This window comes from Lathyrus oleraceus, chromosome 5 (genome assembly GCF_024323335.1).
Source record: "Lathyrus oleraceus cultivar Zhongwan6 chromosome 5, CAAS_Psat_ZW6_1.0, whole genome shotgun sequence".
Classification (NCBI taxonomy): domain Eukaryota; kingdom Viridiplantae; phylum Streptophyta; class Magnoliopsida; order Fabales; family Fabaceae; genus Lathyrus; species Lathyrus oleraceus.
The window spans coordinates 113392090-113404602 of record NC_066583.1 but is presented as its reverse complement, the minus strand read 5'-3'; the positions used below and the strand labels follow the sequence as shown (position 1 = coordinate 113404602).

The following is a 12513-nucleotide window of genomic DNA, read 5'->3' as shown; positions in this document are numbered from 1 at the left end:
ATTAACTCTTCTTCATAAAATATATATATTCTTTGTATAGTGAATCTTGGATTAGATAATTCTGAACCAAAACTGTAATACCATCTATCTATTATCAGATACCAGATGTTACAACACACATGTTGGAATATCGTGTACCACACGTGTCCCTTCTTCACCAAAAACAACTTGAACTTACCTCTATTTGTTTTGCATAATGCAGTCAATCCAAAAGGAACAACAAATGCAAGTACTTTTTGATATTTAATAAGCCTTATAGCATATAAGGGCTTAATTTGCACATGATGGATATTGTAACAACTTACTTGTATGGCTCACATGATAATGACATTTATATGAAACACCCTGAAGGGTTTATGTACGTGAGGCACATAAATTTGGATCTCGAGAAATCTATTCCATAAAATGGAATAAGTCTCTCTATGGACTGAAACAGTCTGCACGCATGTGGTATAATTGCCTCAATGAATATTTATTAAGGGATGGATATACAAATAACTCCATTTGTCCTTGTATTTTTATAAAAAAATTTGGAAAAGAATTTTCTATAACATTTGTCTATGTGAATGACACAAATATTATTGGAACTCTTGATCAAGAGCTTCCAAAAGCTATAAATTGCTTAAAGAAAGAGTTTGAGATGAAGGACCTAGGAAAGACAAAGTTATGTTTAGGTTTACAAATTGAGCATTTGGACAATATAATATTTGTACATCAAGAAGGTTATATAGAGATGTAATCAGATACCTTTTCATTCTTCTTCATGCTGAGATACTCATACTGCTTATGTAGAGACTGAAGCTTCACCTTTTTCACTAATGCATCACCGTTGTAGTACCGTACTAGTATGTCCCACGCCGCCTTCACCATCATTGAATCATCGATTTTCTCAAATACGTTCACATTCACACACTAATGGATGTAGAACAACGCCTTATGATCCTTCTGTCTCAGATCACGCTCAGCATTTCTCTGTGCGTCCGTTTCATTTTCAGCAACCAGAATGTAACCGTCGTTGACGAGATCAAGAACATCTTGAGCACCAAACAACACACGCATCTGAATCATCCAACGATTTCAATTCTTGCCATCAAACACTGGAAGCTTGGTACTCAGATTGTCGTTTCTGTTCATCTTCAACCTTGTGCAAAACTCAAATCTCACCAAACACTAGTGTTTCCCAATCATGCAGAATAAAAAAAATGTGATCCTATTACGATTCTGATCCAAAGTTCAACACGAACTCAAGAAACGAAATCAATCACATAACGCCTCACCGTTCACTCGTGTTTCCCTGTGGATCTGAGCCGGAGCTCTAGATATCAATTGTTGGTGCATAAGGTGAAATGGATGAAGATGGAAGAAGAGAGAGAATAGAGAATAACAAACTTCCACTAATATGCTAAAATAGTTACAATAAATAATTGCACGCAGGCACACTGCTACACAAACTGCTCTTACAACTATTATATTACTTAATGACTAATGACACTACTACTTATATATACACAAACAATAATTTCACATAGACAAATATTAAAAATACTGAATTATCCTTCAACATTTAGGAACAAAAATGTGACGGTTAAAAAATGAAGATAAGAGGGAGTATTTGTAAGGTTCTAATTATTGCAACACTGTAGTCATCCATTAAACACCATAACACACTCCCTCCGTACCAATTTATAAGCAAAAGTCAATGTGTTTCATTTATAAAGAAAGTTTAAATTTTTGTCTTTTTTAAAATATATTTTATAGGAATATGTAAAAATTATTTTGATTGGTTCTTGTTTATAAAAAAATGAGAGAAAAAAAATTAAATATGATTTATATTTAATTTTCCATTAAAAATAATTAACTTTTCAAAATAAAATGATTAAATAAAATAAAGTTATGTTTTTTTATTATAATTTGTAGCCAGAAAAACAATTATTTATTTATTTATAAATTGGTACTACATAATAGTAGTATTAAAAAACTAAAACAAAGGATTAAACACTGAAACTGAATTCATGAACTCTTCATCCGATGCTAGGACCATCATTTTGTCGGGTGAAAGACAGACTTCAAGATCTATACTCCCTCCTCCTTCTTGACCTGGATACGATGTTATTTTTCCATCAAATTTGTTAGCATAACCACTCCTAACTGCCAATGCTTTTCCCATTCCGAATTCGTTTCCATACATATTAAACCTCGGTGAACTACCCATCATCACAGTATTACGATCAAAGAGCACATCCACTCGATACACAAAAGGAGACTCTAACCACTTTTCCACAAATCCCCGCACCACTTTGTCATTATGATTTGCAACAGCCAGATGAACCTTCCAAGCTGCCCATCCTAGATCATTCTCAAGCAAGTCCTTTACCGTCGTTGTTTCCGTACTCACCGCATGAATTGAATTCCCAAAATATTCCTTAGGAAGGGGCGGTTCCATTCTCGTTCGGTTGTTTGTAGCCAATTTGCAAGTTGTTGTCTGATCATGTTGTAGTTGACGTGCACGAGTTATAGATCTCCAAACTAGTGCTGATAATGATTGGAAAGAAGAGATTTCTGTTGTCTTACACTCTTTGTTAGCCTTTGCTTTAAGTTTTGCTATAGACTCGGCTGAAAAATGGAAGATTCTCTCTCTCAAAACAGGTGCTTCATACCTGTGAATAAACTCATGGAGATGTTTGAAAGGAAGGTTGATAATTGGACCATAACCTTCTGGAAACCACTTATTATGGATAGGTTGGTGTGAAATTGAAAGAGGATTAGTATTAGTGCCATTTTGAAATATCTCAGAAAATGTGTTAAAGAAATTCCAATAAGCAGTTCCATCGCCAATAGAGTGATTCATGGAACAAGCTATGAAAACACCATCCAATAATTCAGTGACTTGGATGGATAACAAAGACATGGTGTGACCATCATGGTTGACTGCTCTGTCATGGTCAAAGAAGGATTGAACAATGGGTGGAACTTCGATGGGGGATAGGATATTATCTATGTTGATATCTAAAGTTGCATAGATAAATTTAGCTCCAGGACTGTTTTTGCAATCGACAAAGACGGTGTAAGAAGGAGGATCTTGCGTTTTCTTGGTAACAAGACGACCTGAGAGGGGATAGTAATGAAAAAGTGTGAGTGAAAGAGAGTGTTTAAGTTTTATCAACAGATTATCGATAAAATCTGGCTGATTAACTAGTGATGATGTTGGTTTTTTGAAGAGAAGACCCTTTTGGATATAATTTGCAGATAACATGCAAATATCCCAAGGTGATAAGTAGCATATCTGGTTCGAGTCTTCGATTGGGGGATATGGTTTGATGAAGCATTCAGAAATGTGGTTTAGAGAAGGAGTGCTCATTTTCTGTGTATTGCAGAAAGAGAAAGAGAGACCGGGGATTCTTCAATCATACAAAAAAAAGTAACTTTATATAGAAATAAATAAATATTTTAATGATTTGTTTTTATTGATCATTAATTTATTATATTTACAATTAAAGTTCGAGAACAATAATTTGGAGAATTTTTTTTTTAAATAATCAATTTTTTTAAAAAAATTATATAAATGGACAATTTTTGCCCTAATTTTGTACATTGGCGTCATCCTAGATGGCGCCTACCCTTAAAAGTAGGGCAAGTCGCCACTAGGATTGGCGCCTACTCCTAATTCTTTTTTTTTTGTTTTTTTTAAATTATTTTTAATATGTTTTTAATAATTTTTTTTAATTTTTTTAAATCTTTTTTAACTTATTTTAAATTTATTAATTTATATTTATTATAAATTATATTAATTTATATTAATATATATATATATATAAATAATATTATTTACAAGATATATATATATATATATATCTATATCTATATATATATATATATATATATATATATATATATTAATTTATAACTAAATAAAATTATTTATAAATTTTTGGGAGAATTAGGATTAATCATGTTAGGGTTAATTAATCAATTATAATTAGGGTTTATTGATCGGTTATAATTAGAGTTTGGTAGTTATGACCTAATTCAAACCCTAATTCTCTCTAAGACTAATTAATCAAGTGCGGCACTAATTAGGGTTAAGTACATTGGTGTACAGCCTATAATTTTTCCTATAAATAAAGTGTTATTTCCTTGCATTTTCTTCACCACATTTTCCTATCACTTTCTCTATCAAGTTGAGTTCATGGCATCCCCCAGACCGTCATCATGGCAGCGAACATCATCAAGGCGGCCGGATCCTGAACCAGTAATCTTAAAAAGGGATGGGCATGTTATTTTCTCGCATGTCAAACCCCCAATGGAGATGAAATTTTGGAACATCTGTTCGTTGGACCAACTAAAAAGGTCCTTGATGTCTTGGTTAGAGGGAGATTACCAACCTGGTGAAGTCATCAGAAGGATTCAGAGGCTTAGAACAAGGTTCTCATTTGAAACTGGAGAAACGGTATATTGGTGGGTTGAAGTTGAAAGCGACATTGATTGCATCCAAATGATGCATGGATCAGATGACATAGTGTTAACTGTTGTAATTTCCTAGATTTTAATGGTTGTTTGTGTTGTTGTTCTTGTATTTGTTATTGATGTAGTACTTGTTATTGTTTTAGTACTTGTTCTTGTTCCAGTATTTGTTTTTGTTTTAGTATTTGTTATTCTAATGTTAGATGTTTGTGTTTGTTGTTCCAATGTCATCTTCTATTTGGAATAAAAAGTAAACTTTATTGATAAATAGCATTGGTACACAGAGTTATGAATATGAAAACTATGTTGTGGAACTAGATCCACGATATGGACATTTGTTCTTATTATGCCCCAGTTGTCGACATATGCTACACTTCCTCTGCATTTTCTCTGCGATGTCCATTTCAGTTCTAATGCGCCTGCTGTTTGGGCGACCACTTTTATTACGCCGCATCGAATCGTTGTGCCAAACAATTTCCCCGTCATACTCTGGCCAATATGCCTCCAATGCTACCACCGGAAAGGGATTGTCGTATACATTTAGCAATGTTGTGACTTTGTAGATGGGAGACACTAGCGACAATGCATCGAAGTGGGTGTGTGAACACGCTGCAATGACATGGGAACAAGGCATACGATAGGCCTGAAATTGACCACAGTCGCACCAACAGTCTGGTATTAGGACCCTATACTCTTGTCTGGGCAGCCCCTGGTTGTGGTCAATTGTTTCCTTGACACTAAAAGTGTGGCCATGGAGGTCGAATTCCGTCACCTGATGGCTGTTGGCTTTGGCAGATTCCTGCCTCATAAACTTCATATAGGCATCACTATACACTTGATTCGTCTGTAACACTGCATGCCAGCGCTTGCCTCTTGTTACGAACAAGGTTGCCATCCGAAAATACGTCGCACTCACCAAAGCGGTTACCGGGAGGTTACGTATGCCCTTAAAGACGTCGTTCATTGATTCCACAAGATTTGTTGTCATGTGGCCCCACCTCACCCCATCGCCGTATGACCTAGTCCACTTTGCTCTGTCAATATTATCGATCCACCTACCTGTATCAGAATTTGCCAACACTATTTCCCGGCGGTAGTATTGGAATCCAGGTTGGTTTAATGCATACCCCGCGTTTATCAAATTTTGCTTCAAGAATTTATCTTTGAACTCCCGCACAAAATTTTGAGCAATATGCCTGATGCAGTAGACATGCGTAGACGGGGGGTCATGCCAACCATTTGCTGGATTATTGTATGCACTGTCTATAGAAACGTGCCTGTCAGAAATCACACAGATGCCAACTTGTGGAGTCACGTGCGTTCGGAGATTCTTAAGAAAGAAACTCCAAGCAACAACCGTTTCTCCTTCTACCAATGCAAATGTTATTGGGAAAATATTAGAATTTCCATCTTGTGCGACCGCCATCGGTAACGATCCTTTGTATTTCCCATACAGCCAAGTTCCATTGACTTGAATAAGCGGCTTGCAGAATGTGAAACCGATGATGCAGGGACGGAATGCCCAGAAAAGTCTATGGAATATTCCATTACCTTCTAGACGAGTTCCGTCAGGGGATTGTGCCGGCAAGGTCTCCATTATAGAAACCGTCCCAGGTGAATACAAATGTAGTGCAGCCAGGTAGCGCGGAAGTTGTTTGTATGATTCCTCCCAATTACCGTATACCAGTTCAATTGCCTTGGTTTTCGCTAACCAAGCCTTTCTGTACGACGGTGTATATTTGAAAACAGCAACACAATGGAAGATAATAGTTTTGACCTTGAGTGACGGATCAGCTTCAACAAGAGGTATTATGGAATGGCAGATCATATCATGGCTAAGTTTGCGATGATCCTGTGCCATGTTTGTGTTGACGCAAGTGTGACCTTGAGAAATGGACCATATCACCCACGCATTATGTTTCTTCTTGTACGATGCCATCAACCTATACCCACACTCCGGGTTTTTGCATAAAATAACGTATCTTTCCGGGTTTGATTTGTTAACATCGTAGTCAACACAGTTTTTCAAGTGCCAGTTTTTTATTGCTAACAAACACTCTTCCTGGGTCCTAAATTGGTCACCCTTTTTTAACTTCTCATCAGACCTCATATATGGGTTGTAGAACATATCTGACGAGGGCTCGTCCTCGCCCAAGTTAAGGGTTGTGAAGTGCCCAGGCGGTGAGTAGCGTTGCGCTATAGGTATTTGTACTTGGTCTTCGTCTTCAGAATCACGGTTCACCAAGTCATCAACCACGTCTTCTGCATCATCAACCACATCGTCTTCAACGGGGTGTTCAACATCTTGTTCGTCATCAACCACATGATCAATAACCTGTGACTGAATATTCTGAGTTGGTTGAAATTGTTCCAAGACAATGTACAACACTATATAATCTTAACCAGAATACTCATGGTTACGAAACATGTTTTGTGCCTCCATGTCATTTTGAATCAATGACTTATAAAACTTGACAGAGTTATTTTCAGAAAAATAAAGGTTGTTGATAAAAAATTTGGGACACAGGTTGTCTAAGTTTGGACTCAATCTTTTTTTTCAGATAAGAGAAGTCAGCTCCTCTATTTAGACAAAAACGAGTGCAATCGGTGTTTCTAAATAGGAAGCCAGACATATCACATTCATAAGTCTCACCATTCACGTGAGCTTTGATTTTGTATTGTGATGAAGATGCCATGATACGTGAAGATATGTGTGAAATATGTGAAGATATTGTGAAGATTTTGTGAATACCTGTGTGAAAATTTGTGTGAATATATAAGCGAAGATATGTGTGAAAATTTGATATTGTGAAGATTTTGTGAATACCTGTGTGATAACTTCCACTTGTGATGCATGCGTTAGACGTGTCACATTTTTGCATGCAACAGATCCACCAAGCCTTCCCCTAGACAAGACAAGTGCAACCTAACCTGTACCAATGCATGCTAACCTATCCACCTAGCCTGCAAGATTCTCACGCATGCCTATCCCTCAAAGTCATCTCCACCTAGCCTGCAAGATTCTCACGCATGCCTATATACACGGATTCACTTGTGATGCATGCGTTAGACGTGTCATATTTTTGCATGCAACACATCCACCAAGCCTTCCCCTAGACAAGACAAGTGCAACCTAACCTGTACCAATGCATGCTAACCTATCCACCTAGCCTGCAAGATTCTCACGCATGCCTATCCCTCAAAGTCATCTCCACCTAGCCTGCAAGATTCTCAGACAAGACAATACTTCAATGTATTCGCCACCTAGAGTGGCGAGTTCATGTCTTATCCTGACCTACTGATGCATGTAGTAGACGTGTCAAAATTATTACATGCATGCAACTCCACCTAGCCTGCAAGATTCTCAGACAAGACAAGACTTCAATGTATTCGCCACCTAGAGTGGCGAGTTCATGTCTTATCTTGACCTACTGATGCATGCAGTAGACGTTGTAACACCCCAAAATTTGCCCTCCTCATTCATGCATTCATTTAGCATTTCATATTGCATTTCATCATGTCAATCAGAATTAGATCCAAGAAACTTTAAAAAAAAATGAAATAAATAAATAAATAAATAAATAAATTTTTACAAAAATAAATAAATAAATAAATAAAATATAATAGAAAAAAACTTGGACTTGGACCTCTCTCATTTGAGCCCACAAAACCATGGAAATCAGGTTATAAAAGAGGGAGATCAGACAGAAAAAGGAAGAGAAGCAAAATACTCTGAGGTTTCCTTGAAACAAAACCCTTGACAAAACCTGGAGAGAAACCTGACAGAGAACTCAGAGCAACCCCCAGGCAGCTCTGAAAAATTCAATCTGACTCACACACTTTCATCTCACGCAAACCCTAACATTGCCTTGCAAACCCAGCCGTGCCATTTGATTTCAACCGGTCTCTCCGATCAGGTTTGCCTCATTCCCATGATTTTATGCTCTTAATTTGGATCATCTGAATGTATGAGGTATGATGGATGAATTTCATTATGTTTTTGCCCACGGGTTTAATTATGCATGAATGGGTGAAACCTATGCCTTGAATGTTTAATCACCTGATTTCTGAAATGTATGCCACAGGGTTTGAGGTTTCTGAAACCATACTGTTATCCATGAAAAAAATGCTTATCGTGTTTCACTAACCCTTTTGTTGAGTTTTTGTGAGGGCTCACAGACTCTTGCAGAGATGGTTTGCGTGGTTTTCCCACTTTATTTGTGGGATACCCCCTGGAGGTTCATTTCGATTACCTGTACTGACTCACCTTTCTTTGATGGCATTAGCTTGGGAGATCCCTGGGTTTCTTACTCCTTTAATTGCTGTTACTTCGGATCTTTATCCGTGTGGTACTTTTACCTCTTTTCCGCATTTTATCGCTTTCTTAGCTGGAAGACCTCGATAGGAGGCATTTGTTTTCTTTTGTTTATTTACTTCTGAGCCCCTTGTTGGCACATTTACTTTATACATGTTTGTTTTGTATGTGTTCGTATCCCTGCAGGTAGCGCGGTTCCTTCGTCAAGGACTGCCTTTTTGCCCTTGAGCATCCCAAATCCTAAAACCCAAAGCAACACGTTAACTCCTTCTACTACAGGCGAGTAAGTCTCCAAAGGTCGAGCATCCGGTAGATTGCGTAGTGACGTCGTTCGTCCAAAACCCAATCCATAACCCCATAGTTAGCCGAACTACGTTTTTCTCTGATTCTCAGGCCAGATGAGATACGTAGGCATAAGACGCGATGTCTTAGCGAGCACACATCCCCCCAACCCATAGGTCAGTCGAGCTACGAAGACTCTGATTCTCATATTCAAATGAGATACGTATGCAGTGGATGCGACATCCGCGCGAGTCATTTTCATTTAACCCCCTTTTTTTAGTAAATAACACATTAGATAAACCCACACCCTTTAGACAAGAACTACAAAAGTGGATCCCGTAGAGTACTACGAATGCGTAGGGGTGCTAATACCTTCCCTTCGCATAACCGACTCCCGAACCCAAGATTTGGTTGCGAGACCCCGTCTTGTCCTTTCCTTTTTCAGGTTTACTTCGAGCGTTTCCTTTCCCTCCTTTGGGATGAATAACGCACGGTGGCGACTCTTCTGTCATTTTCTTTCGCCGGTTGTTTTTTCGCGCACTGTATTTTTCAGGTTGCGACAGCTGGCGACTCTGCTGGGGACACTAAGAAGTTGACCTCTTGCTGGTCCATCTTCCCTAAGCGAGTCCCTCCTAGCTTGTGTGATTTCTTGTTTATTGGGTGTTCATGCTTTTGTACCTTTATTTGCTTACCTGCTTGCATGCATCTGTTGTATCTGTTGGATCTGTTTGTTTGTTTGTTGGGATGGGGTGTTCTATGAGAGATAAGCCCATTACCCAGGCTTGAGTGTACACACAGGTTTTAGAGTGGATAATCATGAGGCTTGCGTGGCGTGTTTCTACGTTAAGTCGTTCGTGAAGAACCACACCCAGACGAGGTTTCTTTTGGATATATTATGTCTTACGGGTGTTCCGTAACGGCAGGATGTTCCTCTAGAAATCGTCGACTCTGGTGACCATTTCCCGAGAACTCAGTCGAGGCCTCTCCTCCGAGACGTGATTATGTTAGCTCTGGTGGGCGCATTCTCGCTGCTCAATCCGAGGATCCCGAGACTGGGAACTTGCTATTAGGATGTCCTGTTGAGGGGAGTCAATGGAGGTCTTTTGTCCCGTAATAATACCAAACCTTCAGTGGTAAACGTATTATTCGCGACTGAAGGGCTGAAGCTGACGAACTTCTGTTCTTAGAACCTACCAGTGAGGGGCGGGCTAAATTCAGGAAACCTTAACCTCCAACCAACCCGGTTTTCTGGAGCAGAGTTTTGGTCTTGTATTATATTCCTCAGTGAATTTCTCTCCAGATGTTCAAGCGGATCCATCAATTCTGATTGACATGCCTTTGTATTGCATAACATCATCTGCATATTTGCATCCAACATTTCATGCTTATTCATTTGCAGGGTATTCCCTTTCAAAACGGGGGTGCCTTAAAACTGAACAAGCAGTGCATCGCATACCATGCATATTAACCCTTGTCTGTTTTGCAGGTGTCACCGCAGTGTCTAATGTTTGTTCCCTGTATCAGGCAGTTATTGGTCCCAAGCGAGTCCACAGGTACCCGACAAAGGAAAATCGTCCACAGCTAGCGATGGACCAAGTACAGAAAGAGCTGGCTGATATGCGTGAAAGGATGGATCAGTTCATGACATTGATGACTGGTATGGCAGAAGGCCGGGAAAAACTGAGGGAATTGGTTGAGCAACCGAGACCCAATCCGGAGGTGGAGATACCAAATGCTGAGGGAAACCCTGGTAACCCTGGGAACGCTGATAACCCTGTGAACACTGGTAACGCGGGTAACGCAAATGCTGATGGAAACCCGGCTAATGTTGGCAACACAGGGAATGTTGGAAATGGTATTAGCGGAAGGTACAATGTGAATTAAGGGATTCGGATTAACGGGCGCCCCGTTACTGAAGATTATCAATATGATCAATTTTCTTTGCACGACGAGGCCCTCGAGACCACTCGCCGTATGGATGAGCTTGCTGAGAAGCTCAAATCTTTGGAGTCTCAAAATTCCTTAGGCTTTGATGTCACAAATCTTGGTCTGGTTCAGGGAGTAAGGATTCCTCACAAGTTCAAACCCCCTACTTTTGAGAAATACAACGGGGCTTCTTGCCCACGCACTCATCTCCAATCTTATCTGGGAAGGTTGGGAGCTCACACGGAAGATGAAAAGTTGTGGATGTACTATTTTGAAGACAGCCTAACTGGAGCTTCTCGTGAATGGTATTCTCATTTGTCTCGTACTACCATCAAGAGCTGGAAAGACTTGGCAGAGGCTTTTGTCAAGCAATATCAATACAACTTGGACATGGCTCCAAATCGGACCTTGTTGCAAGGTATGTCTCAGACTGCCAAGGAAACCTTTAGAGAGTATGCTCAGCGTTGGAGACAGATTGCTGCGTCCGTCCAACCCCCTATGTCTGAAAGGGAGATGGCGGACATGTTCATGAACACTCTTCAAGGCAATTATATTGAGAGATTGGCTGCTTGCCCGTCAATCAGCTTTGCAGAGATAGTAATTGCTGGAGAAAGAATCGAGAGTCTGTTGAAGATGGGCCGAATTCAAGACAACAGTGATTCCAACTCATCAGGTCCCAAGAGACCGTTTGCTGGTAACGGTCAGTGAAGAAAAGAAGGCGAGGCAAGCGTTGTGTATGTCGGAAGAGGCAGGGGTAGAGGACGCCCTAATTATTATCAAGATCAAGTGGCCGCAGTCACTATTCCAACACCTGTTCCTCAACCGCAATATCATCCGCAACAACAACCCAGGTACAACAATCAACAACAAGGAGGTAATCTGGGTCAGCAGAGACACTATCAACAACGTCCAAGGCAGACGGACCAGGTCATCGAGCCAATCCCAATGCCTTATTCAGTATTACTTCCCAAGCTGATTGACATGAATCTGGTTAGATTGAGAACTCTGGCCCCACCAATCGATCCCAATAATTTGCCTAGAGGTTATGATGTCAACGCCAGATGTGCTTTTCACTCCAACGCACCTGGCCATACTACAGATAATTGCAAGGCTCTCCAGTTAAAGGTACAAGATTTGAGAGATGCCCAGGCTATCAATTTTGCTCCGGTGCCTAATGTTATCCAGAACCCGATGCCGGCTCACGGCGGGCAGAGGATTAATGCTGTTGATAGTGGGGAAACTTTGAATTTGGTTTCTGATGTGACTAAGGTGAAAACTTTGCTATCGGTGGTTAAAGACCGACTTTTGAAAGGACAGATTTTCCCGGGCTGTGGGGAAGAGTGCAGAAATTGTCAAGCTGCCGAAAACGGATGTGACAGTTTGAGAAGGGGTATTCAGCAACTGATAGATGAAGGTTGTCTTCAGTTCGATCAGGCCCGTCCAGTGAAGAATGATGTATCGACGGTGACATTTTATTTCACTCCTGAAGAAATATATGTTCCCGAGAGACTCGCTCCGACAACAATATA

At 39.8% G+C, this 12513-nt stretch overlaps 1 protein-coding gene across 1 annotated transcript; it reads right to left on the bottom strand.

Annotated features, from left to right (window-relative positions):
* Window positions 1–1881: 1881 nt before the first annotated feature.
* On the bottom strand, window positions 1882–3412 carry LOC127088110 (uncharacterized acetyltransferase At3g50280). The gene has a single exon (XM_051029021.1). The coding sequence runs from the start codon at window positions 3356–3358 to the stop codon at window positions 1979–1981; it is 1380 nt and encodes a 459-aa protein (XP_050884978.1). The 5' UTR covers window positions 3359–3412; the 3' UTR covers window positions 1882–1978.
* Between the last annotated feature and the right edge of the window lie 9101 nt (window positions 3413–12513).

Excerpts from the sequence above, each read along its gene's own strand:
- LOC127088110 (XM_051029021.1), bottom strand. The coding sequence starts at position 3,358 with ATGAGCACTCCTTCTCTAAACCACATTTCTGAATGCTTCATCAAACCA.